This window comes from Polypterus senegalus, chromosome 15 (assembly GCF_016835505.1).
Source record: "Polypterus senegalus isolate Bchr_013 chromosome 15, ASM1683550v1, whole genome shotgun sequence".
Taxonomy (NCBI): Eukaryota; Metazoa; Chordata; class Cladistia; order Polypteriformes; family Polypteridae; genus Polypterus; species Polypterus senegalus.
In genome coordinates, this window is record NC_053168.1 from 106,570,984 (window position 1) to 106,592,667 (window position 21,684).

The window sequence follows — 21,684 nt, forward strand, 5'->3', positions numbered from 1 at the left end:
GTTATTTGCCTTATTTTGTGTGCACATACAGGTAATGTATTTATTCATTTTCAGCAATTGCTTTAACATTTAAATGTTACCTGCCATACTTTATTCCTAATATACTTAAATGGATTAAACAATTTAAATTTAAAACCAATAAATCTTTATTATTTAACATTAGATTTGCTACAGAGGCTCTTCTCTGTTCTTCATTTTAATTATCCCAGCCCCCCATCCCCAATCATTGACTTCTCTGTACTGAATGGCTCCATGTGTGTTAAGTGTAAAGGCTTTGTTTCCATTCTGGATACAGCTCTGTGAATTTATATTTGATACATTTCATATTAACACACTGTTATACATATATTTTGTGTATTTCATGTTTTTCTTACATGATCATTCTTATTCTGTGGTGGGTTTTTAATTTTAATTTAATTTGATAGAGTTTATTTTTAATTACATGATGCTTTTTGGAGGGTTCACATGACTGTAATTGTAAGGCAATGATACAGTTGTGTGCAAAAGTATTCACTCCCCCTGAAAGACATTATTTTTTGCATGACAAAAGATTTGTACACATATTTATTCATTCAGTATTTTTAATGTGAATTCTAATGCTATAACAATAAATTTCCAATGTCAAAATAAACAATTTTATTTAGAAATTTAACTCAGGTCAGGTCAGGTTGGGGAGCATGCACTGGTACAGCTTGCTGCCGCACTCACCACACAATGAAATACCTCACATTCCAGGTTGGCAGTTCCCTAAGCAGACATATGGTCCAGTCCCACCTCCTGGAAATAACCATCTGTCTGCTGCAGAGAGGTGTTATCTGGATGTCTCCTTAGCTTGGGCCATCCTCAACAATGATGATCCTGCAAGTCAGATCACCCTCTGGAAATTGTGCCACATTGCTGTAGTGCTGTAACTGACGATCTCTCAGAATGAATGTAATATGCCTCCGTAAACAACCGCTCATTTGACATGAAGTCAGACTAGCTCTACCCAAGAATCCTCTGAAAAGACACAGTACCGAAGGAGTCCAGTCTTCACCTCAGGTTATTGGATAGCATAGATGTGTTGCAACCATATAAGAAAACAGGAAGCACCAGGACTCTAAAGTCTTGGATCTTTGTCCTTTTGCAGAGATATTGCGAGCACCACACACCCTTTTCCAGTGACATTATGACCCCAATGCTCTCTGAATTTGTCTACTGACTTCATAGGAAGAGTCACCAGAGACATCAATGTTACTGTCAAAGGTATGTAAACCTCTCCACGAGGTTGACATTCTTTCTACTGTGACAGATAGAGGGCGCTATCGTCCTCTTGAACCCTCAGACTATACACCAGACACCTGGTAAAAGTCCAATAATTTGACTTTTTATTAATATACAGTGCACAAAGCACCCTCCTCTCCATAATACTCATAAACAAATACACAATTCTCAATAATACTACAATAACCAGTCCTCCACTTCCAGGCGTGTTGCCACCCTTCCACCCAGCTCAACTCGACATCTGGGATTTCCCATCGTCCTTTTATATTGCCTGACCCGGAAGTGTTTCGATCCTTCAGTTCACATGACCTCCTATCACTTCCAGGTCAGATAAAAAGTCCTCTTCTTCATCCCGGAAGTACGTCATTTCCCCTGTTGCTGTGACTAAGACGTACTTCCAGGTTTTAGGGCACATATGATTCTCTGGGCCTCCCTGAAGCGTCCTCTATGGGCCCCTGTGGTATCCAGCAGGTTTGTGGATAAAAACTCCAATGCCCAAAATTCCCTGCTGGCATTCGGGGCACCTTCATGCTGCAGGGAGAGCTCCACCTGGCGGCCTGGGGGTATTGGCCAGGATGAGTGGCTGGCCATAGTCCACACTACAGAGAGACAAACTTTTGATGGCTGTGCACAAGAGGTCATTAAAGCCCTGGATCTTGGTTTTTATCCAGGGCACTCGCAGACTCAGACATTCAGACTTTTCACGCTCAGTCTCTCAAGAGCCCCGATCACAGTCTCCATTGACTATATGAAGATCACAGGGTCTTCGGCAAAGTCAAGATCAGTGAATCTCTCTTCACATAGAGATGTTCCACAGCTGCTGAACCCCACAATCCTGCCCAACACCCAGTCCATATAAGCATATACTGTAAGCAACAGATTAGGAGCAAGAAGACACCCTTGACGAACCCCAGAATCAACTAGGAAAAATGCATTGGTTCTGCCTCTATTCGGTACAGTACTCACAGTGTACAGGCGAGCAATGATATCCAACAACTTCCTCTTAGGATGTTCCACAGGGCAGCTCATTCAACTGGATTGAATGGTTTATGGAAATCGACAACAACTTCAAAGAAACTGCCAATATTTGCATTTGCATTTTATGAGACACTCAATGCCAGGATGCGGTCAATGGAGTAAAACAAAACTTCTCCAGTCGCTGGTAGGTGAGCAGGTGATCATGGATCCTATTGAGGATGACCCTAGCAAGGACCTTACCCAGCATCGAGAACTGTGTTATCCCCTTTTAGTTGCCACAATCCAGGCAATCACCCTTCCTTTTCCAGATAGGGATGATAAGTCATGTTTTCCAGTTGGTTTGGATTACGCCAATCTCACAAATTGAAACAAAGATTGCTTGAAATGCCAGGAGGACAGCCTTACCACCAGCCTGGAGAAGTTCAAACCTGATACCTCAGATCCCAGCAGCCTTCTCTGCCCTCAGCTTGTTCACCACCTCTGCAATCTCAGTGAGACTGGGTGGAACACAGCTAACTGGAGGATCAACCTCAAGTACAATGGACCCAGATATGTCCAGTGTCCAAGCCAGAGGATCAGCTTTAAACAGCTGTTAGACAGCCCAGTGGGTCACAACTGCAGCATGACACTGCAGTTGTGATGCTGATATTTAATTGAAGAAGAAAAATTCAGAAGTTAGTATTTGCATAAGTATTCAAGCATACACATCAATACTTTGTCTTGAACCCTTTGCTGCAATAACAGCCTTAATTCTTTTTGGGTAAGTATGTACCAATTTTGCACATTGTTCAGGAGTGATTTTTATAGTGCATTGAAGTTGTTTGGAATTGGTAAATATTGTTTAATTACTGTAATTGGATATTCTGGTTTCTTGATTACTTTGTGGTGTGGTATTTGAATTAACCTTCTAGATTGAGCATAGGGTCTTGGTTACCTGGAATAGCCTTTTAGGCGACTCCTTCTTGCATTTTTTGATTCTGCTATGCTAGCGGAACTAGGAGGAATATTTTTCTTTTGAGTAGGACCAGGAGGAGAGACATAGTTAGAAGACAAATAGTCGAAGCTCGAAGATCAGGAAATCAAGTGTCAGAACAAAAATGAGAGGTGAAAGTCAAAGTTGAATGACAGCAAGGGTTAGCACCAAGAAGACTACAGAGAATTCAATGTAAAGAATAACTACACTATCTGTAAACTTGGATGAGGAGGTGCTCAATAAGATGACCCATCAACCCAATAATCAGGAAGTACATCCATAACAACGTGGGTACTGACTTAACAATGGGAAAAACAAATAGTGGCAACAACAAAAATGGTGGTGATAACAGTGCCAAATATTATACAACACAAAAAATAATGATTCAAAAAACTAACTTTAAAATTAGATTCCTCACCTTAAAAAATGAATGTAGGGAATAGCTTTTAAATACCCAAACACCCATAAAATATTTTAAACAAAGTAATTGATGACAGATTCTGTTTTGTTCTTGATTTTTGTACATAAATACCTGTATATCATTTCTTTGACTTTGAGTTGCAAGCCTTAGTTTCACAGTTTTCTCCCACTTTTGAGGCATTGTGATAATTTTGAGACTTTTAATGTAATTTTGAACATTAAAAGCAAGTTTCCTCATTTTATGCCTAGTTTAGGCCAAAACCTTATCTAGTAGTTGGCGGACTAGCTGGTTCAGGGTAAGATTCTTCTGGGCTGGCCAGTGAAGGTCTTTACCTACTGTTTGTGTCATTTTTGGTGGCCTCATTCCCATTTTGTCACATTCAGTCATTCCCTGTATCTGTGTTCATGTCTCTCAGTAAAACTTCAGATTTAGTTGCTGATACCCATTATAGCACTGCATTTTCATGGAATTAGTGTGACTCACCAAGTTTGTTAAGCATTGGCCTACTCTCACATTCTGAGCTTCACACACACAGAAAAACACACACACACACACACATAGACCCTATTCACTTAAATACTGATATTGCTCCTCAGCATTTCCCATGAGAAAACACCAAATTTAGCATAAAAAACATGCAACTGATTTGACCTAAATCTTCATGCAGACACTTTGGACCCTGAGAATAATCTAGGTACACGGAGGTTCATATGCCTTGGTCAAGGCCACTGATCCCACCAACAATGCATTACTTATACCATGCTGCTCTCCTTTGGGGGCATCCTCCCTCAGCCTGCTAACCCTGTGAGACAGAAAATAGCATCTCTTCTTACCTGGTTCCTTGTATGAACTTTTTTGCTTCAGCTTCTCAAAATGTACAGACCAAAGCAAAACAATGTTTCTTAATAACTGAAAAATACCAAAAGAATAAATTTAAATGAAATAGATGATGAAAAATAAAAATGCATAATGAAAATTAATAAAGCCTGGATGTAAAGCCCTAATAAAATATACCTTTGCTGTAGTGCATCGGGTCCTTCCGATGATATCTGATTGTCACTCTTTTTAAGGAGCATATTATGAGACTCAGATTATAGCACTCTCTGAGTGCTTTGTCTGTTGTCTTAGTGTATGCTCTTACCATGGAGAGTGATGTCTCGGTGAGGAAGACATTTAATTCGCAACTTCAGTAGTTGAGTAGTTGACCACTGGCACTGACAGGGCTGGCTATGAGGATTGTGTCGGTCCGCATGGGTCTGGTAACCATGATGAAAGTGGCTCCATGCTCCTTGACTTTGCAAAAGGTCAGGGGCTGCAGATCGCTGGATCCTAGTTTCAGTGCCTTGAGCTGCATCTTTGGACTTGGTACTCCAATATGGTGATGTGATGAAGGATATCGATCACATCCTCGTGGGGAGATGCTGGAGGCTCTCATAAAACTGCAGGGTCTACAGAAGTGCCCACTTTGTGAATACTGACCACAGACTTGTTGCTATTCTGAAGATCCAGCTTAGGTCCAGTAGGCTACCATCCATTAGGAGAATGAGCCTGGACCTGGCCAGACTCCAACATCAGGTTGTTTCTGACAAGTATTCACACAGTTTTGGTAAAGAACTTATGGACTTGGGTGTGACTGCTATGGAACGTGGTCCGGACACAGACAGACGGATATCGTTATATCACCCAACACACATGCTTATTATATAAAATATTTACAGTTCAAGTGCACAGCCCAGTGCCTCCAGCACCGATCCCCCAAAGTCCAGGGCACACTCTCCAGGGCTTTCCTTCTGGCTGCCTCCACTTCTCTCTCTCCGGACTCCAGTCCTCTTCCACCCGACTCTTGACTCCGAATGAAGGGAGGTGGCCCCTTTTATACCAACCCGGATGGGCTCCAGCTGCTCTCCGACACTCCTCGATGCGGAGGAGCAGCGGCTGTACTCCCAGCTTTCCCTTGCCCGGACACGGTCACCAGGGCCCCCCTCCAGAGCCAGGCCTGGAGGTGGGGCTCGATGGTGAGCGCCTGGTGGCCGGGCCTGCACCCATGGGGTTCGGCCAGGTACAGCCCGAAGAGGCAACTTGGGTTCCCATTCCCATGGGCTTACCACCTATGGGAGGGGCCAAGGAGGTCGGGTGCAGTAGGAGTTGGGTGGTGGCCGAAGGGACCTTGGTGGTCTAATCCTTGGCTACAGAAGCTGGCTCCTGGGATGTGGAATGTCACCTCTCTGAAGGGGAAGGAGCCTGAGCTGGTGCGCGAGGTCAGGAGCTTCCGGCTAGATATAATCGGGCTCACCTCGACACACAGCTTGGACTCTGGACCATCAAATCATGGCTAGTAATAAGGGCAATCACTGCATCTGTATAAAATAAAAAGTTATTGTCACAAAATGGTCTTCAATAACAATGAAGCTCCATGAAGCACAGGAAGCACAAAAGACATTAAGGCATTGTTAATAACTCTCAAAACAGTAATCCAGGAAAGTAGTCAAAAATAAAGCATAAAGGTCAAAATTCCAATAGCACAAACACAGCACAGAACACAATTAAACTCAATCCAATTCTAAATAAAACCATCAGGAACTGTGTAAGACATTCTAGATTTATACGGCTGAGGGCAGTTCCTAGTGGTGAATGGGACAATACATATGGAATCAGTTTATAGACACGAGCAAAAACAAAGAATAATGCATAGTCAACAAAAGGAACTTTAACATAAATAAATGACACAAACCAATCAATGTAATTGAACGTTTATATAAAAAAGTATCAATTTCTCTTAAGACGTGAAAATATTTGGGTTATTCCAAACTTTTGAACCCTAGTGTATAGTTTGTGTATGTTTTTATTTATTTTTTTTAGGTTATTATGTTGTCGACTATTAGAAAACAAACAGTGCAGGCAGGCAGGCTGGCTGTGTATACTATATGGTTCCAGAGTCTTGCATGTCCCTCTCAGGCCGCCGTAGTCCACTTAGTACGCTTTTTCTCAAGCTGCTGAGGCGCTTTTCTCCACGTCGGCGGTACAGGCGCACTGTGTTCTTCCACCTACGGGGGGACATGTAAGTCAAGGGAACCAGGAAGACAGGAGTTTATAGGACATCTCATAATTACCGATTTTATGCCGGGATTTCGCAAAAACAAGCGTCATGAGTATGTTTAAAAAACTGAAGCAGAAGATCAGCGAGGAGCAGCTCCCGCACAGGACTGTCTCATCGCCGGCACATCAGGTAGAGTCCCGGCACTGGGAGCCGACTAATTCTCTGCTATGGCAGGCCTGCTAGCCTGACCTGGGTTTTCGGGCTATGAGACTAGAAAGAGTGAGCGTTAGTCGGCGTTTGCAAAGATGGCTTTAAGTTTAGCAGCAGAAGTTTAAAGCGAGCATGCATATATGGCTGGAAAGTCAGTTTTAGATAGGAAACACCGAGCGAATGTCAGTAGTAGCCAAGAATGAGGAATGGCGGAGTCCGACGAACACACTCCAAGGGAGAGTGAGGGGAGTGTCCTAATAAAACAAATATTGGGTGAATGTGATTTGTAAATGAAAGGAATGGCAGAGTAAGAGAAGTACTGATCTGCGTGAGGGGGGCGGGGGTGTCGCACTTTGTTAGACCTAAAAGTGGGATTACAGGATTCGAGTGGCTTGAAGGCGAGGGACGTGGTGGAGTGGATTAAATTCTGACCAATTGAATAGTGAGGACAGCCTCACAATAGGACAGACCTACGTGGCTGAATAAGGAATAAGAATGAAGTTGCTAAGAGTGACAGCACAGTGGTTAGCGCTTGTGCGTTTTGGCACCCGGGTTCGAATCCAACATCTGTGGAGTTTGCAGTTTCACCTTAAGTGTACGTAGCGTTTATCTCGCAGTACCCAGGTTTAGTTTGCATTGTGGCTTAGGACTTCATACACTGAGGTTGTGGATTCAAATCCCACTAATGACATTGTGTGACCATGAGCAAATCACTTGAACGGTCTGTGCTGTAATTGGCAAAACAAAAGAAATGTATCCAGTTGTATCTCAAGTGTTGCAAGTTATCTTGAATAAAGGCATAAGCCAAATAAGTAAATGTGAGGTGAATATTGGAGGCGTTGAAGTATTTACACTAAATAGAAAGCAAATTGGCAGATGAGATGTAGATACCAGCATTAATATACACTGCTGAGAGAGATCAAAATATAATGGGTACCTTAGGTTGGGGAGTAGAAAAAGAAAGAGAGAGATTGTTTAAAATTAGGGGTCTCCAACCATTTTTCCTCTGAGAGCTACTTTTACAAAATGAAAATGGCCGAGAGCTACTTATGTTTTCTAACGTTTATTCTCATAGCATATTTCAACCCTAACAAACTGAATAAGCTTGTTTTGCCTGAACATTTACAAAATGGTGATATCCACAACTCACCTTTTGCATTAAAACGTCACAAAATATATTTATTTCACCTGCAAGTGCATTTTGTATGTCTGTATGCATTTTCTAGTGTATCTCACACTATTGGGTTAAAACAAGAATGCTGTCAAAACAAAACAATTCAATTACAAATACACAGATATTACTTATTCATTTGTCATTTTGTTACATGTCACTTTCACTTTATTCACATCTCCAGTTGCATGTGTGATGTGTTTTCTAGTAGGACAGATGACTGGCACTGCATGGAGTCAACAAGAGGGGTGTATGGTGGAGTGGAGCCACTTAGGTTCACTCTTATAGAGTTATTTAAATGTTCATCTGTCAGTCTTGTTCTGAACTTTGATTTCATGACATTCATGTCAGAAAAGGCAGACTCGCAGAGGGATGGAGACCCAAACAAAGCAGACATTTTCAGAGCTGCTTGGTGAAGATTCTTCTAGTTATCTGGCTCTATTAAGCTCCAGAAATGATGAGAATGCTGTTGAGACTTTAATTGCACATTATTTGGAAGGTTTACTACTATATAATATATAAAATCCAATGTCTCTCTGTCTGTCCCCTTTTCACGAGAGAACTACTTAACAGATTTAGATTTTTTTTCCTATAATTTGCTTGAACATTCTGGTTGATTTTGCGACATCTCTCGTTTCGCTATGTATAATAGTTCGCTTGCGGTACCGGCCGAGGGGAGGGGCCTTCCTCACTCACTCGCCAGCGTCGGTGCGTGTTCCTCAACTCCGTTTAGCTAGCGAACGAGAGAACAATGGAATTCAACTTTGTTTGATATTTAAAATAAAGTGTTAATAAGTTTGAGTCCGGATATTCTCATAAGTGTATGCCACATTGAAAAAAATAGATTGCAATTCAGATTGTGGATCGTGACATGATTTTTTGGAAAGATCGCCCACCCCAAATTTGACTAATCACGTTTTCAAATTTATGTAGGATTCATTAACCCTTTGGCGAGCGACGTGTTGGGGACCCCTGGTTTAAATTAAATACAAATGCCCACGTGACTGTAATGAGCGAGAGCGCAGTTTAGGATGGACATTGCCAGTGTGCAAAGTATTGAGCCTATAATGTAAAAAGGGTCAATTCAGTTTAAATCACCAGAGGCCATCCGACTTACCATCTCTGATTTGCTTTATAATTTATGGAATACTATTGTTGTACCCAAAAGCTAGTGTGCCAAATTGCAGACATGTATCTTTATTAGTTTATGAGGTATAGAGGCTTAAAAAAAGAGCATGTGTCCCTAATTTTAGTGTAAAAATGATTGCTACTAAATAGATAGTTAAGTTTTCCAAAAGTCATATCTTTTGAACTGTGTTAATGCCATGAAATGCTTGTAAATTGTTCTTTAGTATTAGATGTCTTTAACTTTTAAAATTGTCGGTTCACACTTAAGTATTTGTCAATTTATGGCTTTTTGAAAACTGTATAAAAAACCTTTTGTGCAGTAGAGCAACTTTGTCCCTCAATATCACTACACTAACCACATCAGATCTTTCAAATTTTAATAGGTATTACTCATGTTTTAGTTCTTCTATAGCAACTAGACACCATTCTGAAAGAAGTCAAATTTTCTTGATTTATGAGGCATTACAAGTAGGAAAATATTTCAAGTGCATATTTGTCATGTATAATGAGGTCTAGAATAAAAAGTATTATACCACTGGAAAGAGCTTGGTTAAGTTAAAAAATATACTAAATGTGAAGTTGGTAACTTGAGGCAAACTATATTTACTAAGGTATCAAAATTGTCATGTTTTGCTACAAAGAGAGATGCAAAGTACAGACGCATATTATTTCTAACCTCAGAACTGTGTAGTACGATAAAAACATCAGTCGATTCATATATGCATTATATGTGTAAATAGTCAATTTTTTGACATTTTGCTAAATCTAGTTCTGTAATGTAAACAAACTGGAAAGAAATCTTGTCTACTTTAAGAGTCTGAACATTACACAGATTACCTTTTCCACATCATTTGGAAGTTTATATTGCCTGCCCATTGAGGTAAGTGATAAATCAATTATTTTCAGGATATTCACAAGAGGGCCCCAGCCTTCTTCTCTTGGGCCAGCTGTAAGCTTTACTGAGGCATTGTGAAAATGCATAAATATTGTACATCTTGTTCATGAAAGTAGCCTATTCACTACTATTAGTCTTAGACACTAGGATTGTCAGAAGTATCAAAATATCAATTGATAAGTATTGATATTAACATTTTAATATTACTTCTATTATAACTTTTCCTAGCACAAGCTCTATAGCCAATGCTATTAATGCATTTTCAGTTTTTCCGTGGCTTGAGTTGCAGCCCCGTTTCCATTCATTCACAGTTGTTAAAAAAATGGCAGTTTCAGCAGCGTCTGAGCCTTCACTAACATGCTTAACTGACAGAGAGGGCAGCAGAAATGGCATCTGGAAATCCTTTGGTCAAGTGGCAAATGGGGATAAAAAACACAAGATTGGCAAACAAGTCAATACAAAGAATTTTTGAGAGGCATCTTACTTTTAAATTTCAGAAACACAAAGTCTAAACTGGTAAACTGTTGGGTTTGAAGTAGGAATATGATTATTTTATTTCTACAGGTGAAAACATTTTTTATAGCCAGTTAAATGTTTAATGCATCAAAACAGGGGTCTTCAGTTATTTTTACTTGTGGGTCGATTTTATTTTGTGTTTTTCATTCAAGAGCAACACTCTTTAGCACTAGAACTCCATTGTTCTGTCAATTCTTAAACAGTTGCCATAGAGTCTTCTGCCATAGCATGTTACTTTCTCTTATTTTATTGCGTGCGATTTTAAAAATAAATTATATTTTATCACATTACTCTATAATGAAAGGAGCTATAACTGTTCAATGCTTAACTGAATAAACCGTGGTGCTATTCCCCTTCCATCTGTGCTTCAGAGCGTGCATTTACAAACCGAATTCCAAAAAAGTTGGGACACTATACAAATCGTGAATAAAAACTGAATGCAATGATGTGGAGGTGCCAACTTCTAATATTTTATTCAGAATAGAACATACATCACGGAACAAAAGTTTAAACTGAGAAAATGTATCATTTTAAGGGAAAAATATGTTGATTCAGAATTTCATGGTGTCAACAAATCCCAAAAAAGTTGGGACAAGGCCATTTTCACCACTGTGTGGCATCTCCCCTTCTTCTTACAACACTCAACAGACGTCTGGGGACCGAGGAGACCAGTTTCTCAAGTTTAGAAATAGGAATGCTCTCCCATTCTTGTCTAATACAGGCCTCTAACTGTTCAATCGTCTTGGGCCTTCTTTGTCGCACCTTCCTCTTTATGATGCGCCAAATGTTCTCTATAGATGAAAGATCTGGACTGCAGACTGGCCATTTCAGTACCCGGATCCTTCTCCTACGCAGCCATGATGTTGTGATTGATGCAGAATGTGGTCTGGCATTATCTTGTTGAAAAATGCAGGGTCTTCCCTGAAAGAGATGACGTCTGGATGGGAGCATATGTTGTTCTAGAACCTGAATATATTTTTCTGCATTGATGGTGCCTTTCCAGACATGCAAGCTGCCCATGCCACACGCACTCATGCAACCCCATACCATCAAAGATGCAGGCTTCTGAACTGAGCGTTGATAACAACTTGGGTTGTCCTCTTTGGTCCGGATGACATGGCATCCCAGATTTCCAAAAAGAACTTCGAATCGTGACTCATCTGACCACAGAACAGTCTTCCATTTTGCCACACTCCATTTTAAATGATCCCTGGCCCAGTGACAACGCCTGAGCTTGTGGATCTTGCTTAGAAATGGCTTCTTCTTTGCACTGTAGAGTTTCAGCTGGCAACGGCGGATGGCACGGTGGATTGTGTTCACTGACAATGGTTTCTGGAAGTATTCCTGAGCCCATTCTGTGATTTCCTTTACAGTAGCATTCCTGTTTGTGGTGCAGTGTCGTTTAAGGGCCCGGAGATCACGGGCATCCAGTATGGTTTTACGGCCTTGACCCTTACACACAGAGATTGTTCCAGATTCTCTGAATCTTCGGATGATGTTATGCACAGTTGATGATGATAGATGCAAAGTCTTTGCAATTTTTCGCTGGGTAACACCTTTCTGATATTGCTCCACTATCTTTCTGCGCAACATTGTGGGAATTGGTGATCCTCTACCCATCTTGGCTTCTGAGAGACATTGCCACTCTGAGAAGCTCTTTTTATACCCAATCATGTTGCCAATTGACCTAATTAGTGTTTATTGGTCTTTCAGCTCTTCGTTATGCTCAAATTTACTTTTTCCAGCCTCTTATTGCTACTTGTCCCAACTTTTTTGGGATTTGTTGACACCGTGAAATTTTGAATCAACATATTTTTCCTTTAAAATGATACATTTACTCGGATTAAACGTTTGATCTGTCATCTACGTTCTATTACAAATAAAATATTGACATTTGCCATCTTCACATCATTGCATTCAGTTTTTATTCACAATTTGTTTAGTGTCCCAACTTTTTTGGAATCCGGTTTGTAGTTTGTCGGAGCTCATTTGAAGACCAACAAAAGAACACCTCATGGAAGAGCACGTTGAGATGCTAGTCTTTCTTGCAAAAAATATTTGGAAGTTACAGGTACATTGTAGTATATTTACACAGTAATGCATTTATGCAGCACCTTTAAGTTTACATATAGGATTACTGGTCTGTCTGTGTGTTGTTTTTCTGAACAATCGCTTACAAAAGACCACATTGTTTTTTCCACTTGATTGTTTGTTTTAATATTGTGTGGAAAGCATTCCCCCAGACACAAACAGACAGACACCAGAATGTCCAAAACACACTTCTTTATTTACTCTTTCAACACCACAATGCCTTCAATCACCAACTCTCTTCCTTTCTCTTCCCTTTTCTTCTTCTTTCTCTTTCTTGACCTCCTCTCCCCTCCTCACAAGCTTCGTCTCCTTCCTTCTAACTCTGGCTCATCCACTGGAGGGAGACGGCCCCTTTTATTATGACCCGGATGAGCCCCAGGTGCTCCCCCTGACGTCACTTCCTGGTGTGGCGGAAGTGTCAGAAGAACACCTGGAAGCACTCCAGGTGCCCTTGGGATTACTTCCAGCAGCACTTCCTGGTGTGGCGGAAGTGCTGCCATCCAGGATTCCCGAACTGTCCAGGCGCTCCCTGGCGGTGGCCACATCTTCTCATAGTGGTGAGCGTTCCATCTCCGTTCCTGTGGACCCCAATTAGACCCAGGCGGCTGCCCTCTCGTGGCCGAGGAGAAGTATCTTCCAACTCGGGGACTGTCCAGGTGTCCCTGTCGGGCAATGTCCACACTTATCTGTGACAATTGTTAATATAAACTCTTTACAAAATATTGTAGACTTATTCAGTTGACATTTAATGGCATTTTTAAAGTTTCACTGCACTACCTCAGTATCAGTATTTGTTTTCATCAGTGTAAAAAAACTGTTGACCGGAGTTACTTGTTTTACTTTTTATTGTTTGCATTTCACTATTACCTTTTACAAAAGATTGCACTACTTGAAATATTTGCATTTAATGACTAAAATTTTTGTTACTCGTTTTCATCAGTGATTTTAATACATAAAGAGTTCCAATTTTTTAAATACTCTTTGAGGTACATTATATACTGTATTAGATATCAAATATGGTAGCAACATTGTGTTGTTTTCTTAGTACATATCTAAGTTTCAAATTTTGCTGTTGTGACCACCCTGCTAGACACACACATAATAATGCTGCTACAACCACTAATAATATTTTATATGGTTTAAACAAACATTACTGTTTAAAAATAGTATAACCTGGCAGGTTATTTAACTTAAATAAGCTGGTAAATATAAGCTGGTTCAAGGTATCAACTTCATATTTTGTGCATTTACTAAACCAAACTTTTTCAAGTTGTTTAATACTTTTTATAGTGGAGTTTTTCATGTATGGACAATATACATTTGAAATATCAATGTGAAATGATTTTTCCATTTTTAATGCCTTATAAATCAAAATTTGAATTCTTTCAGACAGGCTAAATAACTGAAACACTAGTAATACTTACCAAAATTTAAAAGATCTGATTTGGTTTAATGTGGCGATATAGCAGGCCAAAGTTGCTGAAAAGCAACGATTGTCAGCAAACTATAAATTGGCAAATATGCAAGTGTAGACTAACTATTTGAGATGTTAGATATTTAATACTAAATAACGAATCCTGAAAATAAAATCAGGATCAAATAGAAGTTATGACTTATGAGCATTGCCATTTTTAGTAGCACTGGTTTCTGTAGTAAATTTAGGGTGTCAGCCCCTTTTTAAAATCCACATATCTCATAAACTAATGAATATACAGGCATACTAGTTATTGGGTACAATGACATTTTTTTCATCAAGTATAAATCAGACACGTTCAGTTGGGAACATTTTCTAAAATTTATTGATTTGACATGGACCGGCTCCTAACCAGTTTTTAGTGGGAGAAATTTAATGTATAATGATATACAAAATGAGAGGTACAGTAGAAGCAAGATTACCAGATAAATTGTTTCATATTAATATTTCACTCTCTCTTCCCAAAGTACCTGAAGAGAATCCTTTGAATAAATACCAAAAATTAAAGCAGTCTGTCTTTATTATCTTCTTCGAATATGAGACAGAAAGACAGACAGACAGACAGACAGACAGACAGAGAGAGAGAGAGAGAGAGAGAGATGAGAGTGTCATATGTAGGCTGAAATACTCTGCCATGTTGAATATGGTAACGCACAGATTACAAGATACAGCTGTCTTTTATAATAGAATAATATAATAAAACAGAAGTAAACAGTTTAAAGTAATAACTGACTACATTACATAAATGTAAGATGGCTTGGAGCTAGAGAACAATGCAAGTAAAAGGGCTGAGTGTAAGGTGGACCAAAAAATTCATTAAGCCCAGGAAATACCTTCACAAGGTATATTCAAATACGTTTAAATAATATGGACATTCTGGAATACAGTGAGTAAATGAGAATGCCACTGAATTAGCATCTTTTTAAGTGCATTGATCACAAACAAAGCGGCATGGCACGGAACAATGAAATATATTCATAGGTTCTCTGGTTTACTTTTGGGGCTTCTTAAATTAATCACTTGGGATGCATGTATATTTTAAGCTTTATTGTATTGTTACATATTTGGGAGCATATTTAATTTTGTGTCAGAAGTGCTCATGTTGAATTGTTGAGAAATACCAGAAGGTGAGAAGGAATATAATACAGCAGGTGGAGTAAGTTCAGTTTCAAGAGGGAGAATGAGAGAGGAATGCTACCCAGGTAAGCTATGGCGGAGTGAAACAAAACTAACTAGTCAGTTGTAAGGTATGAGAAACATGGAGGAGAAGACTGAGGCTAAGAGAAACGACAGGTAAACAAGACAAAATTGGAGAACCAGAGATGCTAGGTACCATACAGTATTGCCGTAGCCTGACCTCCTTTCCTTCATTTGGAACTAACTTAACCTGTCTAAAATCATAGCATGTAAGCCTTAACTTTACCTTCAATTTTTCTTTTAATCGCCACATAGCATCTGTCAAATGACTCAATGAGGCAACAATATAATATACTACCAAAACTATGTCTTTGCTTTTAACTGTTGATGTCTTTGGTTTTGCTGCTCACTCATGGAGCCTAGTTGTATGAAGTACTTGTATATTAGTAGTTATGTGCAGATTCAAAATTGATCCTTATTTTTGTTCATTTAAATATGGGAATTTATTTTGCTTTGAGTAATTTTTAGTTGAAACATTCTTACACTCTCCTCTAGTTATATCTTCTCAGTATGTCTCCATCCCTGACCCTTTTCTTCCTTTTGACTTGGAAGTAGATTTTAATGTAGGTGGTAGGCATTAGCATCACCAGTGATGGGGACTGCATCAGAACTTTGTTGTACTTGACCAGAAATGAGTGGCTGTAGCCTGTGTTCTTAATGCTGTGGAATACGTGTGGAGGTTTAGATGGCCAGTTTACCTCGTGCCTGATAGACTTTGATTTGTCAATTCCTGTTGACTGTTGGCTCAAACAGTTTTACTATATATTCTCTGTGAAATGGGAAAACTAGACTTTTCCTTTCTTTCTGTTGGTTTAGGTATATTTTTACATTGCCAACTATCTATAGTACCACTCTTAAGAGGCTTAAAAACCTAATCAGAAAGACAAAATAATTCAGTATTGGTGCCTCACAGGTCCGGAGTCCTAGGTTTGAAGTCTGGCCCAGATGCTCCTTGCATTTTCTGTTTGTTTGTTTGTGGAGTCTTGTCCAAGTATTCTGTTTTTTTTTCCCCTCCCAAAGTGTAAACAGTTGTAGCTAATGTCAAATATTACCTTTTAAGTTGACTTTTGGTATGTGCCTTGCAGAGTTCTGGTGCCCTGTCTAAGGATGGCTCCTGACTTGTTCCAGTGCTGCCAGCATAGGCACTGGCTCCCTTTGACCATGAACTGTATAAGATGGGGAGAAAAATTGATAATTTTTTATGTATTGTATTTTGTTTAGGTTTAATATTATAACTATATTTGCAAATGTGAACATCACCAGAATGAACGAAAGAGTTTAAACAAGAGGGTTGAAGAATGCCATGTGAATGCACACTAAAGTACGGTTATACTTCATAGGTTTATTGTGTTTATTAGAAGATTTACTTTAAATTTATTCACCTTAAACCATAATACTAAATATCGAGGAGGTAAATGTTAACATTACCAGCACAGACAGTAATGGACTAACCAATGTTAGCTTGATATGTGCTACTGTTTGTGGATTGCATTTAGTGGTGGCTTTGTGCATTTGTTTTATTGTCTCTGAAGATGTGGGCCAAAGATAATCATGTGTAATGTTCTATTTATCTTCTTTGATCTGGACTAGGAATTCTTATATTTTGTTGCTGGAACACCAGCCAGACAGCCACGTTCATAAAGACATCCATGTTTATTTTCTTTCTTGGCTAGACTTACCAGTAGTGCCATATGGCAAAACCAATATACTGTAATTTCAGCTATGGCTTTTCTCTTGACCATTGGTGATATTCCTGCAGTTGCTTTTGCACAACAGTTTTAATCGTATCATGGTAATGCACAGATCTTATATAATCTATTAAATTGTCATATTGAGAAAGCCTAGTATTTAGCCTGAACCTAATGAAAACACCAGTGGATTAATTTTGGATTAACACCATTCAATTAATTCTGTGAAATGTGGCTACTCCACAGCCTTCTTAGTCATTCCACAAGTAATTGAGCTCTTGTGGAATCATGCTTTTTTTGTTGTGGTCATCAAAGACCAGTAAAGTACAAGAGGGTGAACATCTTCTAAAGTTTCTGTAGCCCCTTTAAAATAAATTTACTAAGTTGGTTTAAATGTATAGTGCAATTATACAAGTATAATGCCTTCTTCAGCTTGAAAAGTACAGTGTAACACTTGGATACATGAGAATATCAGAACTGCTATAAATAAGCAAACATGCATTAAAGTCGAAAATAATCCTGAATGATGCATCATTTTGTGTTCTTTAATATAATCTTTGTTTGGAAAATTTTAGGTTCCTTTTATCAGAGTTTCACACTCTGCATGCCTTTTGAAATGATTCCGAATGAGGAAGGGATGCCTTTTTCTGTTTGTTTTGAGGTATTATCGCTCACAATATGACCAAAGTCTTGTAATGTTATTAAGTATTTTAGCTAAACTACATTTTAGATAACAAGGTCTCTTTCTGAAAATTGTAATTCAAGTACGCGTTAAATCTGAAGAAATACAAGTAGTTCAGAAGCAAATATTTCCACAGCAAATAAAATCTTAAATTGCTTTACTTGTTTAACATATATATGCCTTGTTCATTGGTGAAGTATTTGTGTTGTTTGAGTCACTTAATGTTAGCTTTGTGCTTACAGTGCAGTACTTTAGTCATCACTTCACAATATTGTTCATTAAGGTCCAGGTTTCATCCTCAGCATTTTAAAATGTCTGTTGTTAGGTAAAGGTTGAAAGAAGAAAGTAAGGAGGGTTCAAGATGAATCCTGAAGTTGGTCAAAGCAAGCTCTGCAAGTGCACAGTTGCTGCCATTTTTCAGAATGCTCCCAGCCCTTTCACAAAGACGTCAGTGAAGACCTTCATGTATATATATTTCTATTTTATTTTACAGACTCCTCCTAAATCTGCAGCACAGCCTCCTGCTAATAGGGGCCGTGCCTCATCCTTATCTAACCGGCAGAATGAAAGCACACTTACTCCAGATGACAGAGAGGTGAGTCTTGTTTTCCTTATTTGTGTGATCTTTTACAAGGAGATAAACTCTATACACTGGAAAGAAGCTAATTAATAAGAACAGCAGGTTGAAATGCATTTTCCTGCAGCTTCGTAAACCGGTTTGTAATTTCTGCTTTTGAAACCACAGCCCATTGATGAGTTAATTTTTAATTATTGCTTGTCTGTGTTTTTAACGTGTGTTACCTTTCATTAAAGACATGAACTGCATACTTCTGTCAAAACATTTCTTTGCCCTATCAATGTGTGATTGATTTAAATTAATTGGACATTTAAAAGGAGCAGAGTTTAAAATCTGTGAAGTAGCAGATGTACACCTTGTTTTCATACACATAGTTTTCTTGTTTAATTTAAACCAGTTTTGTAAAAGTAATTACACATTTTCTGTAGGTGTCGACAAGGAAATAATGTTCTGTAACTTTTACTCTTTTATCCAATTGTTGAACTTGTCAGCTCAGTTATCTCATGACCTGGAAGTTTATGTATTAAAAAAAAAAAGTTTTTAACCCCTTTTTATTCAGTTTAAACTAACCAGGTAATTTTTCATCTTTGGTCTGTAAAGACATACTTGTCTCCTAAATACATCTTATTTGCCCAATTTATTTCCATACATATTTCATTGTCAGAGTGAGGGAGACGTAACAGTGTTTGATTTTACCTTTACAAAAGATTTTGAAGAAAATGCATTCATGCTTTAACTTTAAATAACTGGATTTATTTTTCTTTTAGTTCTTTTTATTTGTACTTTTTTCTTGTTTTTTTTTACTTAGTTGTATTGTAGTAATTAAAAATCAACAGAGTGGACAAACTTTGTTAAATTAGAATGAAGTCTAAAGCAGGTAATTTGGTTCTATTAATCCTACTCATATGCTTTTTTTTCAGTAACAACTTAAAACAGGCAAAACTTTCCAAACACTGCTATTAATTTGCTGCTTATTTTGTACAAAATGAAAGATTAACTATAGATTTTCTTTGCTGAAAGAAAAAAAAAATCAACCTTGTTGCATTTAAAATATATTGCATTACTTTAAATACTTTCTTGATTTAAACCCAATGGAGATGCTGTGTCAGAACCTGAAATGACCAGTTCATGGTTGAAAATGTTTCTGAGTTGAAGCAGTTCTACAAGTATGATGGGCTAAAATTCCTTCACAGTTATGTGAAAGACTGGTATTTAATTATTTTAAGTGCTTCATTACAATCAGTTATTAAATGTAAGGGGATAACTATGTTTTCACATAGAGTTTTTGGGTAATTTTTGGATAATATTCTATTTCAGAATTTTCTGATGTTAGAGGAAATTAAGAAAGGTACAATTTTCCTTGGTACAGTAAAGTGTGAACGCAAACATACCTTTTCTGACTGACATGGTTTTTATTACAGGTTCAGTATCCCTATTCTGAAATCCCTGAGACTAGAAGTATTTTGGATATTTTCAGATTTTGGAATATTTGCATATTTATAATGGGATATCTTTGTTACACCCTTGATGAAGTAGGAAAATGCAGCCAGCCGAATGACAACTCACATGTATAATTGTATCACCAAGCCATTATTATAATGTCCGAGCATATGAATAATCTATTAAACCTCAGAAGTGATGAATATGATGTACAAACTGTATTTGTTACCTTTTAAAGAGGGCAAATGCAGCTTATGTACACTGAAGAGCTTTTTTGATTTTTCATTAGTTTATATTGGCTACTTTTTTCTCACTACTCAAGCAACTGGCCAACAGGTCAGGAATATCTCAGCCAGCCTTCACTCCATCATGCCCACTGTTCTGGAAGCCATTACCCGACTAACCAAGATGGTACATTCAGTTTTCATATAGTGTGGGTGTACATGATAAAACATAACAGCAATCTGCAGCAGTGACCAGTTTTCCTAACTTAGCAATTTACATTTTAGCAATTTACATCAGTCATATTGCAATAAGGTGACCTAGCAAGAATGAATCTGATTTTGTTAACCATAAGCAGTGACATTCCATTAATGCTTTGCACAAGTGTTAGCATTTCACTCCCAAAACTCCCACGCAGCATATTGAAAGTGCCACTTGAAATGTATCCAGCCTCACTGAGCTTCATAGAAGACCTCACCTCCCTGATAGTCGATCGAGTGATGGTGCTTCATTGTGCTTGCAGCTTCAAGGGGTCCACAACCATGGATGTTGATCGTGTGTACTAGCTTTGTGGCACTTCACGGAGGACAACCAACCCCTCCTGGCTGAAAATGAAAAACCCATTTGGAATCTGCACATGAGTTGTTTACATCTGGTCAGCAGTGGGGGGAAAAAAAATTAGAGGGAACATAGGTGGTGTCATGTCGTTGCTCATACATTTTTAGATTTTGAAGCATTTTGGAATTTCAGATTAGGGTTACTCAATATGTATTACTTTTTAATTTTAGAATTAAATGTGGTGTCTGGTCTGTATTGTATCATAACATAACCAAGTAACAAGATTATCTCTGAAATGTCCTACTTTGTTCTAAATCTTGGAAGGGTGCTAATCAGACCAAGAAGGTTTTAATCTGTTACATGCATGGGAATATAGCAAAGAAGCATGATTTGGATTTAACCAGAAACTAATGCCATAGTGGACTGTGACAACCAAGACTGACATCTAGTGCCATCATGATAAAATGTTATCAACTGTAATAGCACAGAAATTATGTAGATATCAAAATCTTGTAATCCAGCATTTTATTTTTGGCAGAACATGGCACTCTCTTTTTAATATTAGGTAAGCATTCAATTGACTTTGTCAGATGGTCTGCTTCCTACATGTCCAGAAAGTTTCAGATTAATTGGACCTCACGTGTATTTTAAGAGAAAATCATACTGAATTGATTTTTAAAAAGTTGATATAGTTAACAGTTGGCATGTCCAAGGTAAAACTTTAGGTAAAACTTTGCTATGTTTAGCAGTAAGCTTGAAAGAACATTTTAGGTTTAAGGGTGTAATTTAGTTAGCAGCTACCCAAGAAAGCATGTTATTTTTATTTAGAAAAGCATGCATGACGAAATTTATTTCAGCCTGTCAACCTAGCAACTTAGCATGTGTGATATAGTAGCAGAGTAATCAAAACCTTTATCTGGGGTTTAATGAAAGATAAGCAACACTTCAAGTTCTACAATATTTGTAGAAGTTCTAAGTTCATGTACCAGACACTGTCACTAGTCATGACTAGGATGAGCTTGGCAGATGAGGACAAACACACACAAAGCAAGGGGGAAAGGTGTAGAAATGCTCTAGTGCTTTTATTAAAATAAAAAAATCACAAAGTGTTCAAAAAGGGCAGTGCTCCAAATCCATTAAATAAATAATTAATGCAAACACAA

At 38.3% G+C, this 21,684-nt stretch overlaps 1 protein-coding gene across 4 annotated transcripts in view; it reads left to right on the forward strand.

The window, feature by feature from the left end:
* The first annotated feature begins 6,666 nt into the window (after nt 1-6,666).
* Nucleotides 6,667-21,684, forward strand: part of golga4 (golgin A4) — a 225,531-nt gene continuing 210,513 nt past the window's right edge. For all 4 annotated transcript variants that reach the window (XM_039736487.1, XM_039736488.1, XM_039736489.1 and 1 more), the window contains exons 1-2: nt 6,667-6,861; nt 18,218-18,319. In XM_039736487.1, coding sequence (XP_039592421.1) covers nt 6,781-6,861; nt 18,218-18,319 — 183 coding nt within the window. In that variant the 5' untranslated portion in view covers nt 6,667-6,780. The remainder of the gene's footprint in view (nt 6,862-18,217; nt 18,320-21,684) is intronic.